General features: G+C 41.4%; 1 protein-coding gene and 1 long non-coding RNA gene across 7 annotated transcripts in view; one reads left to right on the forward strand and one right to left on the reverse strand.

The window, feature by feature from the left end:
* Positions 1-21,870, reverse strand: part of LOC147035139 (myelin transcription factor 1-like protein) — a 731,493-nt gene that overhangs the window by 40,310 nt on the left and 669,313 nt on the right. For all 6 annotated transcript variants that reach the window (XM_085894260.1, XM_085894272.1, XM_085894282.1 and 3 more), the window contains exon 20: positions 12,564-12,788. In XM_085894260.1, the coding sequence (XP_085750386.1) occupies positions 12,564-12,788 (225 nt within the window). The remainder of the gene's footprint in view (positions 1-12,563; positions 12,789-21,870) is intronic.
* On the forward strand, positions 5,987-18,184 carry LOC147035140 (uncharacterized). The gene is made up of 6 exons (XR_015061482.1): positions 5,987-6,080; positions 9,305-9,412; positions 10,801-10,852; positions 12,552-12,777; positions 14,196-14,303; positions 17,551-18,184. It is a non-coding gene; the product is annotated as an uncharacterized LOC147035140 (long non-coding RNA).

A 21,870-nucleotide genomic window follows, 5' to 3' on the forward strand; every position in this document is an offset into this window, starting at 1 on the left:
CCATTATAGGCTAAATGTTGGAGCCATTTTGGCTTTTGGCATAAGATTTAATGTGTTGCAGACACATTGCTCATTGTAGGACACATATTATAGGTATTTTGGCTGTTCGAGGTGATCCATGGTGGACCATAAAAAAGGGTAACATTTGATCATGCTGAGATTTTCTTAGTCACAAGTTTGTGAATACATTTCACATTTCCTTGGATTGTCTGTAACACAAAGTTTTTTTCTTACAGGTATTAAAAATAGGGAGAATTTAACATTGAGCTGCGCATCTTTATTTATGATACGTGCATTAAAACAGATTGCAGAAAGCATTTCAGAGAAGATTCTCAGTATCTTGTGTACCTGCTTAAAAACAACAAAGGTATTCATTTGAAAGATGAAAGATACTGGCTCATTACAGAACATGAATAAGGGCTGTTCAGGATGGTGTGTTAGTGTCCATGTCCCAGAGGCTATTGAATCTGGAGAAGAACACATGGAGAGAAGAACATGTAAATGAACAAGCCCATTCTCAGCTGAAACAGCAATCAGTCACACATTAGTGTGATGATTACTGAAGGAAGACATTGGGCTTTTCCTCACAAAATCCAGCTTTTCCAGGCAATTATTGAAAATAATCACAGAAGATGCTTTGGATTTTGTAAACACTCTTCTGAAGCACTGGAAAATGAAGATCTTTGTATCGATGACATAATTTTCTCTGATGAGTGCCATATTTACATTAATGGAATGATGAATAAACAGAATTGCATGTTTTGGGGCTAGTAAAAGACACAATAAAATGAATAAGCATCTCTCCGAATATCACCATCTGGTGTAGATCGAGTTTGTCACGAATCTACGGCCCCTATATGTCTGAAGACCCTAATACTGAAATGGCAGTAACTGTGCTGTGACATAAGATCATTATCTTCACATGCTGTATATTTATTACCTAAGGAACAGATTGAGAAATATTGAAAATCTGTGCTTTCAACGAGATTGAACTACATCCAACACCTCTAATGAATGTCTCTCTTGGCTGAGGGGAAAAAAACATTCCTAATCGCCTTATCAGTCATAGAACCGAATTCCCATGTCCCCCAGATTGTCATCGCTGGATTTTTTTTGTGGGGACAAGTCAAAGGGAGAGTGTATCAGTTGAAACAAACCACAATTGCTGATATGAAAGATGCAGTCATTCAGATTATCTCGGGAGCTGTGCAAAACACTCTTCAGAAAGTGATGCGTAACCTGTTGCTGTGCATAAAAAAATGTATAGAACAGAAAAGAGGTCATATTGAACACTGGTTTAAGTATTGAAACTTGAGGATTGTAAAAATATTACACGTTAAAGAAAAATCTTTAATATCTGTCACTGGAGGCGAGTTACGATTTTTTAAACCTTTTTATGGCCCACATTCACATTCGAGGAAAAAAATGTTCCCAGCGCTTTTTGGCTGTGATAGCAATGCATCTTCATTTGAAGGAGATTATTTAAATTGAATAATACCCTGTTATTTTTAATTCTTTGGAAGTTTTTTTTAATCAACATTAGCTTTTTTTTTTTTTTCCTTTCCAGGAATGAGGTTCATGGAAGAGGAAGATAAAACTGCCAGTGGGACAGACATCAAGGAAATGAATGAACAGAAAAATATGAAGGGAGGAGGGGGGGGGAAAACACCAGAACTAGACAGGAAATGGTTGAGTAAGAAAGGGTTTTGGGGCATAATAAAGATCATTGGTCAAAAAGAGGATGACATGAGATGGTGGTGCACTGTTTGCTTGAAGTCCTGGAAGGAATGGTGAGACAGAACAGCTTCTGGCAGGTGATTCCATAGACTGGAGAAACGAGGAATAGAAAAAGAGATGAGGTGTGCAGTCAGCCTGGATTTTGGAGCATAAATAGGAAGAGATTATTGGAATTTCCTGTGGTTGTTGAAAACGGTTGGAGGATTGAGAGAGAGCAGAGGGAGCAATGTTGGAGATTAGATGGCAGAAAACAAAAACTACTGACCTGCTTGCGATGTCAGAGTAACAGACCTTGTGCTTCAGCATCATCATCGGAGATGCCAATAATTTTGAGAGCTTCAGATTCAACAGATTCCAGGAGCTAAATATGCGTTTCTGGGGCACCAGAACATTGCAGAGTGCAGTACATGGTGGAGTGAGCTATGGAGAAAGGCTTTGTAAACTGCAAGTATCTATGGTTTTCCAGGGAAATACTTGGATCACCAGAGGATGCCCAGTCTGAGGCTGCCTTTGTAGGCCATTTGTAAGATCATGGCTGATGGTGAGGTCGATAATTCAACAGAATGAAGCTTTTTGCATGGGTGACCAAGGAAATAGATAGGTGAGTTTGTTTGGTGATCATTGCAGAGTGATAGGTTGAAACTGATTATGATAGTGATAGATTATGATAGTGAGACTAGTGATAGATTGAGATAAAAGTGAAACAAATGAGTGGAGGTGAGCAGTGAGCTTGGATTTTGGGAGTTTCACCAGAAAGGGGTTTCTGGCAGACAGAAACCAGGGGTTTGGGGACACTGTGCAGAAACCAGGGGTTTGGGGACAGAGCATGGAAAGGGTAGAGGCTGAAAGGCCAGAAATGAGGTGGTATAAGGCAGAGAGACCACTAACTTGTCTGAGATGTGAAAGTAATAGGTCCAGAGACTCAGCTTTATTGTGGGAGATAACGATTTGAAGGCCTTGGTTTCCATAGCATCAAGCTGAGCAAGGTGTGAGGCAGGGTCACCAGTCAAAAGGGGAATGCAGTATTCCATGAAGCTGCAGATGATGGCCTCAATTTTAGGTACGATAAAAATGATTTTCCAGAGTCTCAGAAAGATGATTGATGATGATAAAGTATATAACTGGTTTCAAGACACTGCCTTGGGGGCACTCCAATCTTGAGAACAGGGGAATGCGAGGAGAGGATCTTGTTGAGATCCACGCATTGAATACGAGAGTGGAGGAAGTTGGTAATCCATGAGAGGTGGTCTCTTGAATACCATAAGCAGAGAGTTTGGTGAGCAAGGCAGTGTGCCTGACTGCATCAAATGCTTAAGATATGTCTAGAGAGATGGCTCTTATCTCCTGTCTGAGATTTAAGGTTGTGAGAGAGCAAAATCAACATGTCCAGAGTAGAGTGACCAGGTCTGAATCTGAAGTGATGGTCTGAGATCAGGCCATTTGAGAAAAGGAAGGATTTCATGTCACCTGTGATTATGGATTCCATGAACTTGCTGATGATCGGAAGAAAGCTAATAGGTCTGGAGTTAAGTGGATCTGTTTTTTCGCAATGTTATTTTTGTAAAGCAGTGATGTTGCTTGACCTCCTTGCAGATAAACAGATGTATGGTACTACAGAACTTTAATATTGATACAAACAAACACGACATAATAGTGACCGAAGCTTTTCGTGCTGCAATCTTCAGGGTAAAAATCGCAGCAAGTGAAGAAGGAAGTGAAGGCGTGTGCTTCATACGCAGTTCTCAATAAGGTAGACGCTGATTGGAACCCATCAATATTTGATTTACCATAAAACATATAAAAATGTTCTCCTCTAGACCGGCTGGACAGATCAAGGGGAAACTTCACAAAATCTTCCCCAGCCTTGGGATACCAGGGTATTCACAATTAATTGATGTCACATGGTCTGGCAGCCAAAATAGATTGAGAAAATTCTTAAGAAAATTATTTCTTTTGAAGTGCTTCATCAATCGATGTGAAACTTCAAAATTATGATCCAGTCGTGATGGTGAATATATGTTTTAAATTTCAACCTTTTCGGACGAATGGTTTGGCAACCAGAATTATTTAATTCTTTGAATACAAGATATTCTTGATTGTTTTTTTTTTTTTTAAATAAGGCTCACTTGGCTGTGCCTGGATTGGTTTGAGGGAAGAAGATTAGCAGCTCAAACCCGAATCCTATCCCGGTTCCTCCTGATGACTTCATCTTTGTTTTTGCTTGTTTGAGTTCTTTCGGATTACTCCAATGCAGGACTGCACCTATTTGTTCTTCCATTTGATTTGAATTTAATTTATATTAATCCCATTCTGAATTCAATTGAATAATAATAAAAAACGTCATGGGTCAGGGTCAGGTGTCCGATCAAAGCTGGATTGCATCAAAGCGGGACATCTTGGTACCCGGTCATCACTGATGAACAGTTATATAGTGACAGTTCTAATTATGTCTCTTATTAATTACATAACACACCAGCACACAAAATACACCACACAAAACTACACAAACACCACACAAAACAAGTCCTGGTGAGGGTCTGCAATCTCTGATTGCTCTTTTTCTTGTTATTTGATATCATTATACATGCAAGCCTAAGATACTGTAAAAATGAAATACAATGTTGGTTATTATTTTAAACTAGCAGAGTGTGGGACACTATGTGGAAAATCTTGCTCGATATGGTTAAAAAAATAACATCTTGTTGCTCAGATTTTTGTTTCCCAACATTTTTTTGTTTTTAATAGGACAACGGTCCTTTGCATGTGTCAGTGTGCAAAATTACAATTCCTGATGTTTTGACAAAACATCAGGTGAAACTTCATTGTAATTACATGAACTGCCACCTTGTGGTTTTTATCCCATCTCCTTGGTTAAAAAACAATCCAATGAAAAGCCATCAGAATGAAAGCAATGAGGGCATTCGGAATTGTGTAAAATTACAGCAACTGTCAGAATGTTAGGTGAAACATTGCCTGACATTGTGATACTTTGAAGAGATCAAGCATCAGTTGTTCTTTGAATAATGCAATTATGTAATCATGTATGCAAAAATGGCTTTTTCAGTCAGTGGAATCTCAAGAAATAGCTTGTAACTACAGTATATATAATGTGGAGAAGTACATTCGACGTTGATGCACTTTTTCATGAAACATGAGGACATTAGTCATCCATGAACAAATCAACAAAGATTATGGGATTTGAACTTGGGATCAAACATCATGAAATATGTACTCAGGTGAGAATGCTAAGTATGTTGCCCTGTTTTAATGTTTCAAGGAAATACCAGTGTCAACTCGAGATTGTGAAATATGGCTATTGGCTATGGTAAAAGCAAAGTATCTTGAAATCCTAGCACCATGAGCTTTGTCCTTTGGACCATTAACCAACCACCTCTTAACTATACTTACTTCTTGATACATTTACACACACACACACACACACACACACACACACACACACACACACACACACACACACACACACACACACACACACACACACACACACACACACACACACACACACACACACACACACACACACACACACACACACACACACACACACACACACACACACCTTTTGCCTTCCCTTGTCACTCTTATTCACCCTATTCACCTTTCCCTTATCTCTCGCCTCCTCAACACCCTACCAATTATATCCATTTTCCTTCATGTTGATTGTTATCTCCATTTGTGGGTTTTAGAAGGTGGGAGGGAGTTCTCCTAGAACTCAAAGTCTCCACCTCATAATTTTTGGTGAAGGATCGTAATTCATGAACCAAACTGTGAAGTTTTGTTCTCATAGCTTCGTTCTAAGGGCTCTTTTCAAAATCTTCACTGAACCTCTGACATCCTCCACTTGAAGCTCATTTGTGGTGATGTTCCAGGAATGATGTTTAAATACTCAGTAATGGTTTTCTTCATCATTCCTGTAGCTCCAACTATCATCAGTATAATTTCTCATTTCTTCAATTTCCACATCCTCTTGACCTCATGTTTTAGATGCTGGTATTTGGTCATTTTCCTAATTTCTGAAGCATTTCGTCATTTCCAAAGTGATTAGGAACCGAAACCTCGATCAACAATGCCGACTTTAAATTTTTGTGTTTGAGCACCATGTCCAGACACAATGCATGGTTTGCAATGTTCACACTTGACGGGATCATATTGTCACACGTGAGTTACTTGTTCCTTTTTGAGGATTGGATCTGGTTTGTGCTTCCATGATTGTTCTGGATGTTGAAATGTTTACAGATGTGCCAGTGGATTACTTTGAAGACACCATCATGTCTTTCTGTGTACAGCTGTACTGACATGAGTTTTTTACATCCTGAAAGGAGGTGACTGGTACTTTCTGTTTCTCCTGACAAAACCTGCATTTGTCTGAATGACTCAATGCAACCATTTTCTTAAATGAATGAGTGAAATTTGCTTGGTCTTGGGCATTGATGATGACTTGTTCTGCATCTCAATTCATTTCACCTCTTCTTAGCCATTCCAATGAACCTGCCTTGTCAATCCCTATCATATCAAGCTCTTTTTAAAATCTTCCTGCCCTTTTGTCATCGTATATCTGCTGATATTTATTTTTGTAGTTTTCCTTTTTTCTCATTTGCAATCACTGGAACTGTGTTTGTTTCTATTTCATTTTCCTGTGTAGTATCCATAATTTGCACGTCTTTGAAAATTTGTTGTGAAATGGATTAATGATCCCTTTCTGGTTTGTTATTTTCTTGCTGACATAAAAATCTCACCCAGTAGTCTGTTGAGCTTTTCATATACTTCGCCAGTCTGACACATGATGTTCTGTGCACTTGGTTAAAGGCCCGGTCACACCTTGACGTTTTAGCCAGCGATGGCAACGTATTAAAATGTATGTAAAACGCTGGCTTACGTTGAACTTTTGATGTTTTTTTTTAAAGATTCGGACGTATTCATAGCGACTTGGTCTTATGTATAACGCATTGGTAACGGACACAGAACGTTTCGTTGTGTTATAGATAACTTATACCAACGAATGCTGAACCTGTTATCGGCCTACACAACCGATGCCCAACGATAGTCTAACTTAGGCATAGCGCGTTGCACGCATCGCCGACGATGTCGTGACGTAGCCTATTAAAAGGCTGATGCACAACGATTCGAATCATAACTGCTGTAGAAATGGAAGTGACAACATCGCGGTCACACCTTGGCGATCTTGCCAGCGTATGCCGACCTAAGAAAAATGTGTCTAAAACGTTGGGGCACGTCAAATACGGTATGAGTAAGTTTGGTATACGTGAGTACAACGCTAAAGTACGCTATCATACGTCATAGTAAGTAGAGTACGTCAAGAAATTTTAAACATGTTCAAAATTTTACGACGTACTCGGCGTATGACACACGTTCCGCATGCGATGGGGATAAGTTTTACACACGATATGTGGACGCTTACACACGTCCACAAAGGCTACTTATAAGCTACTCATAAGTCGAAACACGTCACGGTAATGTCTTTTTTACGCGAAACTTATTTCTAACTTATGTTTGACGTGCTTTGAACCAATTCTTTACGTAGTCCCAACACACATCGACGTATGTAGACGTATTCCAATGACGTCTTCCAGTCGACAAAAAAAAATAAATTAACGTGTTTCTAGCTTACAACTGCCATATAAAGACGTGTTCCCAGCGGTTTTGGGAATTGGTATATAAAAATGCTGCTCATAAAAGGGGAACCCAACAGTGTTTTCGAGTCCTTTTTGAGTCGATGTCCATGTCAGCAGTAACAATATCAGTATCAGTATCAGTATCAGTATTAGTATTAGAAGTAGTTTGTTCATGTTGGCAGTAGTAGGTGAGTGTGAGCGGGAGGGTGTGGGTTATGATGGATCGTCCTTGCGTTTAACGATTTAACGATTTAAATGATAAACTCAACGATTTAAATGGCTGCATCTCCACTATTGAAAGTAGACGCTTGCGCTCAACAATTGGATTTTTTTTTACACTCAACGACTTTTAAACGGTACCACTCAGCTATTTTCATTGATTACAATGAATGATTTAAATTGCTGTCACTCGCCTTTGTTTTTTGACGCTGGCGCTCGGAAATTTTAATCGTTTCTATTGAACGTGCTAAATCGCTCAAACCCACAATTTTGAAAGTAGACGCTTGCGCTCAACAATTCGATTTTTTTACACTCAACGGCTTTTAAACGGTACCACTCAACTATTTTCATTGTTTACAATGAACGATTTAAATTGCTGTCACTCGCCTTTGTTTTTTGACGCTGGGGTTTGGAAATTTGAAGCGTTTCTTCTGAACGTGTTAAAACGCTCAAACTCGACTATTTTGAATAGACGCTGCCGATGGACAATTGGAATCATAGCCAAGCTAGACATCGAAGTGTGAACATCCTCGTCATGCTGAAGAAAAGTTTGAAGAATGCTGCAAATAAGTGTCCTGGCCATGGCCGTGGACGCTGATGCAAGGACGATCCATTATACCGACGTCTTTCAGCCTATGAGTAACTTAAAAGTAACGTCTGTCGACGTGTGGCAACGATAGCGTAACGTGCCAACAACACGTTAATCATAGGTTAGAAATAAGTTTCGGGTACACTAAACATTACCTCGGCGTGTCTCAACTTATGATTAACTTACAAGTAGCATGTGTTGACGTCTGTCAACGATCGCAGACCGTGCATACAACTTGTGGCCAGCGTAGCGGAACGTGTGAGTCATACGCCGGCATACGTCGTGAAATTTCAAGCATGAAAAAATTTGAGGACAACCAAAAAGTACAACGTTTAAAGCCAACGTACAACGACGTATGGCAGTGTTTTTCAGCGTGCTCTCAATGTTATCAAAACTTACCCATAACGTATTCAACGTGTGCCAGCGTTTTAGAAAAAAAATTCAAAAATCGGCATACGTTGGCTAAAACGTCAAGGTGTGACCGGGCCTTAAGCTCCATCAAGCCACCTCCTCCATCTCGCCTCGGTAAGTACAACCTCGGTATGCATTGTTTTTTTTTATCGAACAACTTGTGAATAGTTAGAAGTTTCCTTGTTTTGGTGTCTAGATTGTTGATCTCCAATTGTGGCCAGTTTATAATTGCACAGCTATATTGGAATACCAGCACCGCAATTTGGTTTATAGCTTTGGTTTTGTTTTTTTTGGGGAGAGGGATGACTTCAGAATTCATGTAATTCTGTGTAAGTACTCTACTGATTATTTTATGCATTGTGTTGTGTTGTATCTGGGGGCCTTCTTCTTTTCCTAAGTATTTTTCGGATGCATCGTTTTCTAGTTTCTGTATGGTGCTTTCATCGATTGAGATATCGTCTGTTCTTTTTGTTTTTCCTTGTAAAAATGTGAACTTGGCACATATGTCAGGATGAAACTCCATCCAGATGTCTTCCAAGTGCTGCTTTACGAGTTTCAGTTGATCTGCCAATTTCTTATCATTTGGTCACGAAGAGTTTTAGATCATCCATGTACAGTAGATGTGTTACCTTGTTTCTTTCGTCATTTTTGTGTTGCATATCAGATTGTATCCATGTCCTTGTTCATTGATTAGGTTACTCAGTGGGTCAAGAGCCAAACAAAACAGGAGGGGGGAAAGACTGTCACCTTGTAAGATACCAAGTCATATCTTTACTGCTGGGATTTCAATCTTTCCTTCCAGGTAAGATAATATCAGAGTTGTATTCCAGAGCAGCATTGCTTTCTCAATCAGTGTGACTATCTCAGATCAATTTTGTATACTTGCATGCATTTTATAATCCATGAATGGGGAACACTGTCAAAGGCTTTTTTGTAATCTATCCAGGCTGTGGATAAGCTGGTTTGTCAGAGCTTGCAGTTTTCGAGGATGGTTTTACTAAACAATAAATGGTGTATTGTTCCACAACATCCCCTTTTACATCCTTTCTGCTCTGCCTCCATAACTTCTTGTTGAGGGATGTGCTCGTAAAGTGAATTGGTGATTATACCTGTTAAAAGTTTGCAAGTTCTTGGTAGGCATGTTATTGGTCTATGTTTATTGGCTTTCTCTCTCAATCGAGTGGAGCCTGTGGCTGCTGGTTGCATCATTGGTTGGGACGTGGCAATGCCGCTGATGCAGTGTCCCCCTTACCAGTACACTGGTACTCATTTTGCCAACCTCAGAAGGATGACAGGCTGAGTCAACCTCCTGGTGTATATTAATTTAGCGGCCAACGGGGCTTGAACTTATGACCCGAGGATCCCAAGCCGCCACCCTAACCACTAAGCCAACAACAGGCTTATTTATTGGGTAGATGGGTTTCTTCACATTTGGGAATCAGAAGAGTGTTGCCTTCTGTAAGCCATTCATCTATTGACTGTTTCCCTTGGATGAGCTTGATAAATGCTCGAGAAAAGTGAGGGTGGAGAGCATGTAATTGCTTTCACCAGAAGTTCAGAATCCCATCTGGGCCTGGGCATTTGAAGTTCAGTGTTTTTGCAAGACATTTTCTAATTTTTTCCTCAATTGTCAGTGGGTGCATTTCCTGCAGATGTTGCTTTTTATTTTCTAAGTGTCGTATCCACTATGTGGTGTGTTCTTCTTCCTCTTAGAATATACCTTTCCCCATTTTTTTCTCGGTCCTCTTTTTCAGGGGGAGTTGTCACATTTTGTTTCTGTTTCCTGAGCTCTCAGTATACATTTTTCGGGTTGTTTTCAAACTGTTGATTTTGGTTTTTTTCTATTGTTAGCCTCGTCGTAGTTACTTTGGTTTCTTCTATTCTTAGAAGCTGTTGTTGTTTCATCATAATCGTAATCTATTGTTTCATCTTCTATCGTTTCATCTTTCATCTTCTATTGTTTCATCATAATCAAACTGTTGATTTGGTTTCTTCTATTGTTAGCCACATCATAGTTTTTATATTTTCCTTGCTATATGTTGTATTTGGAGTTTATTATAGGCAGCTAATGGGTCAAATCCATTGTTTTCTATGTTACAATTCTTCTTTTTTTTGTCTGATTATTTTCATGAGCTTTGGGTTTCTGTTTCCCCTCTTAAATTGTTCTATTTCTCCCATTGCCACCCTCAGTCAGTCTCTCTGCTTCTCAAGACGCTGTTTCCATGGTGGTGTTTTGTTTCTGGTCAGATCATCAGATCTATATTTTTTGTATCGTTGTTTGCCTGTCATTTTCTCTTGGATATACAAGTGCTGCAGCAAAACTCACATTGTTAATTTCTCATAAATTAGGCGATTTTGGGAGCATTTTAATGACTGCTTGATTTATTCTCCTTGCTTGTATTTTAAACTGTTTATTGTTGTTTATTCGGTGGAGATGTGGTCTTTGCTTGGGTGATGTTAAATTAATTTCCTCTATTTTATTAGCTAGGTCATATTCTATCCTATGCTGTTCATTGTCAACCTCCTCTTCCTCTTCTCATTCTATTGTCCATTATCCTTATCCTCATTGTGATCTATCCTTGTTGCTATTATTTGTTCTATTTGCAAAGGTGATATTTCATCTGAGTTCATGACTTCAGGTAAATCGATATCTCGGTGTGCTGCTGCAGCATTTCCTCCTGTCATTCTGTGGTCATGTTGTGGGGTTTTCCGTCCTGATTCTTGTTTCAGTTATACAATTCCCTTCACCTATATGAGCTTGCATGCTTGCTTTTCAAGCATTAGCTCATTCACATGTACATATGCAATAAAGTAAACACCTGATGACAAACTGCAGTTCTCATGCTGCACACACGAGGGCACAGAATATTGAAGCATGCAGTCCTAACACAGGGGTATTACAGTGGAGGCTTTGTATGTGATCACCTTTTCCATTTGCCATTAAGAACCACCTTGAAACATCATCTTAGCAGAGACATTACATTCCCCTGTGAACCACCAATGGAATACAAAATGCATTGAAGTTATAAGGCCGTGCAGCAAACGTACTTACAAAAATGAAACTAAAATAACAGCATGGATTCCTCCATCCATCCATCCATTGGGACCATACTCTGTGCAGAGCATTGGTGTTGCCTAAGCAGTCTCCTGGGCTATTGGTCACAATCCTGGACAGGTCACCACCCTGACACAGGATACCAGCAAGCTGGTACTCATTTTGCTGACCTCAGAAGGATGACAGGCTGAGTCAACCTCACCTGGTATTAATTCAACAGGAAAGCAGGATTTGAACTCACGACCGTAGGATCCCAAGCTCACCACTCCAGCCATTAAGCCGACACCAGACATATATGGATGCATCACCACTCAAAATGGGCATTGGATCATTTAAAAAGGCACATGCTATTCTGACGATCATGTAATTATAAGATTTTTGACGACATTAAACTTTAGGATCCTCTCTAGATATACTCACATGAAATACCAATTTGTACAAAATCCTACTTCATCTAGGGTAACTGTGAAATCATCCTCTTGTGAATGATCAATCTGCTTATCTTCTCAGTCCTTTAATATGGCACCTCACCACCATCTTGTCATTTTCCCAACTTACCTGCGATTTCACTAGTCTTTGCATCCCATAGCAATTTATCGTCCGATTTATATTGTCAGTATATTAATCACCCATCGATTCTGATTTAATTATTTAGTAAGCCTCAATTTTTGTGTGGAAAAAAAAATTGCAACATTTTCGCTGTTTTTTCTTCTTCACAATTTTGTATATTTTGTATAGTTGTATATTTCTTGGTTAAAACCTATTCAGAGGACTTTGAACATTCTTAAGCCTCAGTATTTTTCCTGAAAAAAAAAATTTTTTTTTTACTTAAAAAAAGAAAAATTAAAATTAATAAAATAAACCGAAAGAACCCATCCCTCTCTAGGCCCCTTTTTACCTGCGATGAGTCAAGAAGCTTCCGTAAGCATGGCCAGAACCGTCACAGCCTGGTGTTGGGCAGGAGACACCTTCACCCTTGCCCGGCTTCCAGGGAACGACTTGGGGTCCATTGAGGTAGCGGTCCCGTTGTCGCTTGGCAGCAAGAGGGCAACCAGAGGCGCTGCGATGTGATACATACTTCCCTGTTATGTGGCCTTGACCATCACAACCAGGTACTGGACACCTAAAGAAACACAATTGAAAGAAAATTGCCTGTCATTCCTCAGCAATGAAACAAAGACACACTCTAATGGGAGTGAAGATCTGCAAAGCAGTATTAAGATGGCGAGTAAAAATGATTGGACCAGGAAATATTCGACTATTGTGTGCTCCCCACCAAGAAAACGTTTTTGTTGTCCAGTACATGATTAAAGTCATTTGAGTTGACTTGATGTACCCTACTCTTTACAGAGAATTGGTGCTGCCAATGTAGTTTCTTGGCAAAGGTTACTCCGGGCGGTTAGCTGGGTGGTTTGCCATTTCTTTCTGAGCATTGTTTGTCCATGTTCTATCATTTTAAATGCTGAGTATCAAGCAAAGGAAGCAAGATTTAAGTAAATGGGGTGCAAAGCAACTGAGTCCAAATAAATTGTTCTGTGTTCACAGGTTTTGATTATGTAAATTAGGCTTTTTTGTCCACCTGCATCTTACTAAATAACTGTCACCAAGGTTTTGTCATATCACTAAGCCAACTTGTGGGTATGGTGATATGGTGGAAAGGTCACCAGAAAATATGGATGTTGAAATTTGACAAAAAGCTACAGTATTAATAACTACTAGCCGAAACCCCGTCACAGACGGATTCCAAAGGTTGACTATTGCCACTATATGCGATGCACTCTTACAGGTACGAAGTTTCTTTCAGTCCAGGTCACAGTACCGAGAAAAACTTGACGCGACCACTAGTAGGAGCACAAAATTGGTCCTTCAGTATTAATATATAGATGCTTCGAAGTTTCTGAAAACCGAGCTAGTTTCAAAAAAATTGCCACTTTACGAATGCATTGTTGTTAAAAATATAGCTGCTTCCCATATCGCCTTTAAGGGGGGGGGGGCATGGCTTTATGACTGACATAATCCCCAGAGGGAAAATTGTGATGGGCAGTAAAATGCTGCCGATGGTGCCAATCTCCTCTCACAATCTCTGTAATGAAATATGAGAATGAATACTGACTGAAAGAGAATAAGGGCACTTCCTCCTGCTGGACTGTAAATAAGATATTCCTTCATCATAAAAATAAATATATGAACATTTTTTTTTTTCAGCGTACATGAAGACTAGATCAGACAGGAAAGGCATATTACTCCCATCCATGAATGTCATTAATGAGTCAGCTGGAATTTTCTTGATAAAATGACATCACACTTTATGAAACTCTGATAGTTCTCAATGTTTTGAACAATTCTACAATTTACTGAACACCATATGAATGATTTAATTTCAATACAGAATCGATTAGAATTGTTTCTAAAATCCTAGCTTAGCTCATCTATTTGTAATCCTCGGAATGTTTTGGTCAGTCTTTCAAAAAGAGAAGGCACTTATGCTCCAGTATGCCAGACAAATTCTTTAATTCCTGCCCTGCTTTAGGAGTGCTTCAGCAACATCCTGCAATAGAATGGTGACCTGGGTCCACGCTTAGATGCTCAGCTTTGGAAACGTTCACAACTTGTGGGTGCTCTGATATCTCCCAGAGGGGTAAGGGGATGACAACAGTTGTTTTAGTCATATCCTGAAGTATAGTAAAACATACTTTCTTTTGTGTGCTGTTCTATGGAGTGTAATGATGATGGTGATGATGATGATGATAATAATAATAATTAGAGAGTTCACAGAACATGGTACTCCATGCAGTATTCAATTATGTATGTTTGTATGTATATATACCCATTATCCAGTGCTGAATTTCAATTTTAATAAAATGATTATTTTTTTCTGTATAATAATATAATTATAACAAAAAAATGCACATTTATGCAATTGAAGTAGTCCAGACGCAGTCCTGAATACCACTGTTACACACCACCCCATTGAACCTTTATTTAAATTGGATATTTTTTTTTGTATACATTGTCGAGGCTAATATAAAGTATGAGAGCTAACACACAATGCACAGCACGGGGCGCATGAGACAAGAGGGGTGGGAGAGAGAAGGACAAAACAGTGGGGAACAAAGACATGAGGAGATCTGTGGAAGGGAGAGGGATGGGGCAGGGAACACAGGGAATACAAGATGGATATTACGGGGACTTTCATGAAGGAAAGCAGGGAATTTGATGGAGGTGGGTTTGGGGTGGATTAAGGGGAAAGAAAAGATCGAGGTTTTGGATGGGTAGATAAGAGGTGGTGGTGAACAGCTGTTTTGAAGGCCTGGAGGGAAGAATGGGATTGAAGAGAGTGTGGGACTTTATTCCAAAGGCGGGAAAAAAGAGGAATGAAAGAATGAAGGTGAGCAGTGATTCATGATTTTGGTAGTTTTACCAGAAGGGGGTTGCTGGCGGACCTTGAGCGCTCTGCGGAAATATGGGGGGAGAATATTGCAGACAGAACCGGTGGGGGGGGGCGAGACCGGACAGGAGACGGTAAAAGACAGAAAGATCACCAACCTGCCTGTGGTGAGAGAGTGAGAGTGAGAGGCCCAAAGACTCAGCCTCACCACTGGAGATACTGACTTCAAAACTGGAGGTTCTTGGACTTATTATGAAAGTGAATTGTGTTCTACAGTGTTCAAGTATATAATAAAATTTAAATAAAATAGACTGGAAAAGTCGTACATATAATTAAATTGATTCCGGGTTTAAGCGCCATTTTCCCAATTTAACACATGACATTAGTTATTCGTGCTTGTTGTTTGTGTCCTTTATAATATCCTTAAAATATGTTTCTTTTTTGGAATGATTTTCAATTTCGTTTGACTGCCAATTTCTGCCAATTTCGTTTGAGGCAGGCAGGCAGCGTAAAAATATTATTTCATTTTTCTCTGGACATGTGCAATAGGAATGAATTCAAGGCCAAAGTATTGTTACGAATTTCGGTCCGCCCGACGTGCGATCGGCCACGTAACTCGATCGCGACCGCGTCGCCCACCGGAACAGACAATTCAGTCGTGAACCTCCTTGGAACTACCGCCAGGAGCTAGTCAGGGTGGGTCTTTCGACCACACCACAATCGTGCCAATCGGCCACCCGCGCAGGATAGGGTTGTTCGCCAAACTCGACCTACTTAAGTATCTGCGCGGGTAGTTAACCGGGTGATCGGACCTCGCCGCTGGCTGGCCAAGGGCACGAACCGCTTAAGCGGTCCATTCCGTGCTTCAGTGATAACCGAGCAGTGTTATCGTCGGCCCCGACGGATGTGATTATTTACCGGGTGCTTACACCCCTCCTACCAATTCCTTCCGTGATGCAAGATGGGACTTTCAAACAAGGGAAAGGACACAACGAAATGGGGAACAGTTCAACAAGCACATTTATTTCGCAGTCAGACAAGCACGTATTTTAGAGCCATACAGTAATTCAGGCACACATATACAGTCAAGCAAGCAAATGAAGAATTACAACCGAATACGAGCAAAGAGAATGTACATGCACAGTCACTTACACAGGTCTACTTTACAAGATGGCGCCAATACATGCACTTAAACAAAAGCAAAGAAAAAAGCCACCCTCAAAGGCAAGGGTGGCAGACAGGTTCGTGGACCAAATGTGCGTGGAACCTGGATGAGCAGCCAGGTCCACGAGACCGAAGGGTCTTACCCACACCCTCGTGGCACGATGGTGGGCAAGCCACGATGTCAGCGTAGCTGAGTCTGGCTTCGTGCCCCTGTCGTGGTCGGTGAGCTCTCTCCGGTGTTCAGCCCTCGTCTGCCTTTCCCGTCTGCTACGAGCTCCGTCTCCCGACTCTGCCCCACCGACACTGCCGAGCCGACACTGCCGCCGTCTGTCTCTTCAAGCTCCGTCCGGTTCTCCGACCCCTCCAGACTGCCACTCTCCAGACCCGACTTGACTGCCGACACTGCCCTCGACTTGACTGCCGCTTGACTGCCCCAAGCTGTGTTGGGCTCGTGCTTATATAGGCCGGGGGAGGAGCGCCTATGCAAATTTGTGGATCACATTGGGTTCGGAGGCGGGGCTACACCACATGATGCTCAGCCATTGGATGGATGAAAAGTGGGCGTGAATCATTCCTGATCCGTTTTCTGAGGTGAAAGGAACCCATTCACAACCCATGGCACGACATTTGGTAGAAAGGCGAAAGTGGTGAGAGTTTGCTGTGGTGGTTTGGGAAGGGTGTTGGTGGCGGTGACTTGGTTGTTGGCGGGTGACGTTTGAGAATGGCGGTGAAGCGATGTTTGCGGGGTGGAGTTGTGGAGGTAAAGAGGCGAAGGTGGTGGTGTTTGAGTTGTAATTGTTTGGGAATGATATTGGTGGTGGTGATTTGGTTGTTGGGGGATGATTGGTCCAAAATAATGATAGAGAAAAGAAAAACTGCTATCTCAAAGGGTCACAGCACGGTGAATATGGAAATTCCCTCTAAACAACGGTGGGGAAATCTAACTAGACATATACTTATCGTCATAACTGATCTAAGGTCCTTTATGGTGGTCTGCAAATTTCCACAGCCGTAACAGTATGTTAAAATGAAAGACTTGTCTAACTATTCATGTTCCAATTCGTATTCAAAAATATAACATTCAATTTAAATAAGTATATTCTTGTGTGTGGGGGGGAGGCTTGACATTGCGTTAGAACAGATAGAAGTGTATAGAGTATCTGGGACAATGCAAGAGTCGCTAGCCCATCTCGATGTAATAAGTCGGGAAACGTTAGCTTAAGGATTGTCTTGTTTGAATGCGTACCATGCAGGGGGTGGTGTGTTGTAATTATTAATTAGAAATTATGGTTAAAGGAATTGTATGTATAACCCCTTTGTAATGTCCCACTAGGTGGAATCAGGTGGCCTTGGGGCTCTGCCAGGCAAGAGAGTGAGGGGCGGAGCTATGGACTATCGGGACAGAACTATGGATGCTCTAAGGGGTGGAGTGAGTCCAGAGAGTGAGAGGAAGAGCCTGGATTGCATTGGTGGAGTGCATCTAGGAGGATTGTGGTCTGAGGGGGCCTATAAAAACGGACTCTGAGGAGAACGGGTTTTGAGGAGAGCCGGGTCGGAGAAGGATTGTGCATTTTGGAGAGAGTTTTCTCTGAGGAGAGCTCTGATGATATCCTCCTGCCTGCCTGCCTCTATCCTGTGCCTGTTCGATCATCTGCCTCTGCCTTATGCATGTTCGTCTGCCTGCTGCCTCCTTCATGGTCCACACCATCCCCTCATCTCCTGACATGACATGACATGCAGACGAAATGACAAGCATCATCACCTGCTTGTCTACCAGTAGCTGAAGCCACCTGGTTTTTGTTCCCCATCCCAGGCTGCGAGTCAATCTGGTATGTGGTAGCAAAGGTTTTACATAACTGTATACAATTAATGATTTATTTATTGAATTCCCTTCCTTCCCTCCCAACCCGCCATTGTATTCCTTTTGTTGGGTCAATCTTCCCCTGGTTATTTGGTTCAGGAATAAATCCGTCAGTTTTAACAAAAGCTTTCAGGTTCTCGTGTGTCCTCTGTTCTCGCACGTACAAACCCGCCATTAATTGAATGCAGTCTTTGAGAGTTATAGCCATTTCGGCCTATCTGTCCAGCATCAGTCTTCATTGACATGGGCACGATATTTAGTGTCAGAAGTGGGATTTAGAACCCAAGGGCTTCAAAATTTATCGTCAATTGGTGTCGGGAGAGCGTAGGGGAACGCACTGTGAATTTAAAAATATAATATTTTTTGAATTGTTTTCGTGCGCACGGGAAGAAAGTTGCTGCACAAAATTGTGGATGTGCAGGAGATAGCGGCACGAGGAAGCAACAAAGATGAAGGAAGCATTCTGGAAATGGGGATTAGTGAAGAGCATAGGGAGGAACCTCCCTCAATCCTGAGCGAATGAGCCAAGAAGCGGGTGTGATGACCATCCAGGCAATGTTGGAACAATTAGTTGAACAAATGTATAAAAATAAAGATGATTTGGAAAATAAAATGGGAGAACGAATAAAATGGACGAACGACAGCCAAATCTGAGCCGGCAAGCCAGGTGTCCGGGACTGCGACGTGTGGGGCAATGAATGAGCTTGCTCATTGTGGGAGCAAGGCCAGACCGCTAGTGTGCAGGTCTGGGCCTGCACTGGAGAGTGATGATATGTCCATTGAGGTGAGTGAACTGGTATCAGTGGAGGTCATTCCAGTTCTCAGGGTGTTTGGGATGGACCATGTCGGGTTCGACTCTGCGGCCAGGGTTGTTGACCCGATGAGTGCGGGGTGTGTTTTAGCTATCATGGGGCAGCTGTGAAGAAGGACAAAGTTGAGTGGTAGGTCATTGAGAACGAGAAAGGCCACCGTGAGTCTGTCAGTTGAAGCCCCAATTGCGATGTAAATGTTTTTGTGCTGCAAATGCAGAGGTTGGTGCTTGGAGTCATGAGCAGATGGTGACTCATGACAATGGATGATGGAGCTTTCTATTCAGGGTCTTTGCCGACTTTCTCAAAGATAAGTTTTCTGGTCGTTTTTGTTGCGTTTTTACTGTCATTTTGTTATCTCTGTGTTTACTGTGTGTTTCTTGTTCAGTCTTATGTTAAAACTTGTGCTCATTGTTGAGTTTTCATCATCTTTTCATATTCGGTTTCCTTGAGGCCTACCCCTCTTCCAATTTGTGTGCACAATTGTGTTTTTTGCATTTTCTCCTTATTACAATCAGTTTTTATTTTCTCGACTTTTCCCTCCACCCTCCTTCAATCTCACTCAGCTCTATGTTCTGTTTCATGTCTTAAAATAAAAAACAAAAACAAACAAAAAAACCCTTTTCACTCACATACCTCCAGTAACAACGTGACTTCCTGTACCGACTCTTCTTGGACCGACTCTTGCCGATCTACCATCTACTTTTACCGACCCACATTCAACATACACCTTCACAATTTTTTCTTCAACCTTTCCTTTACCTAATCTTACCTACTCTTAAAAAAAAAAATCTTCCCCAATCTTTAAAAAAAAAAATCTTCCCCAATCTTTAAAAAAAAATAATTAAAAACCGTTGTTCTTTTAACCTCTCACGTTACACCTGTAACCATGTGTTTCTCTACCGCTCTTCTTCTTCCTGTAAATTTCGGCGAGCTAGCAGCTTCCTTCTGTGTTTGCCTATCCAAATTCACCAAACACCTACACGATTTTTCTTCAACCTTTCCCTTTCCTAATCTTACGTAATCTTCATCAAAAAATAAATAAATAAATGGTTTCTTAAAATGTTACAACTTCCTCTTTCACACATGTGGTTCCCAGTATTGTATCATAATCCACTGGACCCTGTCAAGTCTGACTCTAATTCACTGGACCCATAATTCACTGGACTCTTTTTCTTCTTCAAAAGGCTGTTTTCAATTCCACTTTTCCTTCACCCCATGTCAAAAACGTCCAACTGTTGCAACTTTTCTTTTCTCTGTTCTCTTAATTCACTTTTATTGCATCCCTCACATAATGTCTTTAATCACATCTCTAAATTAGAAAATTAAAAAATCCTACTTTGCGATGCATGTTCGTGTTCCATCAATCGTCATTTTTTCCAACTTCAGTGCCAATTTACTCCATCTACTTAAATCTACCTCCTCCTAACCCTCACTTGTTATCCCCCTCTCCTTACCCTTCCCATCTTGCCTTTCATCCTACCTCCACTCTTGGTGCCTCTTCACTGTCTTCTGCTTTAGTATCAGCTCCTCCTCTGTTGTCCAAAACTGTGAGGTGTTCTAACATCTGTGGGCTCCATTCTAACCGAACAGATATCTCATACTCTCAATCAGTACACTCATCATCACAAACATGGTCATTCCTTCCTCTCAGCACACCTCCCCCTCTTCCCAACTCCTCAAATCTTGTACCTCCCCCTGCCTGCTCCCTTCTTCACTATACCTCGACTAAGTCTCATCCTTCCCTTCTCCCATTTCCCTCCTGTACCTTGGCCATGCCTGCTCTCATCTCCCCTCCCTCTCAAAGCAACCTTCACACTCTTCCCCCTCCAAGCTTCCCTATCACCTTTCTCAAAAATCCCCCCTCACCCTTCTTCCGCAACTCTCCCCCTCTTACTCTTCTCCCTCCAATCTTCCCCCTTCCCAAAGTTGCCCCCCTCACATCCACAAAGCTGCCTCCTTCCCCCACCCTCTCTCTTCCATCTTATCACTTCACTTCCTCCAATCTTCAACCGCCCTCTGCCCCCTCTCTAATTACTCCCCAATGTACCTCAACTCATCACCACAGAGTCTTTTCTCCTCATCTGACCCTCTCCCCTAGCTCTTCTGCAACCCCCCACAATCTTTTAACAACTCTCCTTACCTTCCCCCATCCCCCCTCCTCCCTCGTGCCTCTGCTCCCCTGCACCAAAATCCTCCTCACCTCCCTCTTAACAGTGTGGACATCAATCATCCATGTCCTTCGCTCAAATGTGACAGATCCTTCCATACAGGTTGCCACTGACAAACCAGACATAATCTGCTTAACAGAAACTTTCCTCCTTCAAGACATCTCTAACTCCCGAGTATCCTGGGCCTGATGAAGTCACTGCCCTGGCATGCGGTCTCACAGCCTCTCCCTGAGGCTCTGGGACAACCAGGATGTGGCGACCAGCTATGCTGTGCTGGTCCATGGACATGGATCGATCCACATGGGCTGGGTATGAGTACAGCCTACCAGACACGACCGGAGGATCTGTGGAACGTTATGGAGTGATTGGGAAAGGCCCCGAGAGGCCTACATTGTCGGCTCAAAATCCAAGTACTTTGTTAATTTGCCGAATGATTGTCTCTTAATGTCTTTTTAAGCTTGTAGAAAAGAATACAAATGTCTCTTATCGTCCCTGTCCGACATGTGACATGTACAATGTACATATATGTACAACCCCTTCTATGTACCTTAGAAACTGTGAAAACAAACAAACGAACCTTCACACAATACCTGGCTCGGCACACACAAAGTACTTCTTTAGAGGTGCGATCTTCACTCCAAATTTGGAAATAAAAATGTTCATGAGGAATCTCTATTTGATTGGATTCATTCATTTTTTTTCTGCAAGTTTTTTTAATTTTTTCTCTATCAAATTCATTTTCTGCAAGTGAACCTTTTGGTTGAACGTTTCCAGTGCCCTGGATGCATCCTCACATTTATGTACATATCTAC

The sequence above is a fragment of the Eptatretus burgeri genome, chromosome 1 (assembly GCF_056783735.1).
Source record: "Eptatretus burgeri isolate ZD-2024b chromosome 1, Ebu_testis_v1, whole genome shotgun sequence".
Taxonomy (NCBI): Eukaryota; Metazoa; Chordata; class Myxini; order Myxiniformes; family Myxinidae; genus Eptatretus; species Eptatretus burgeri.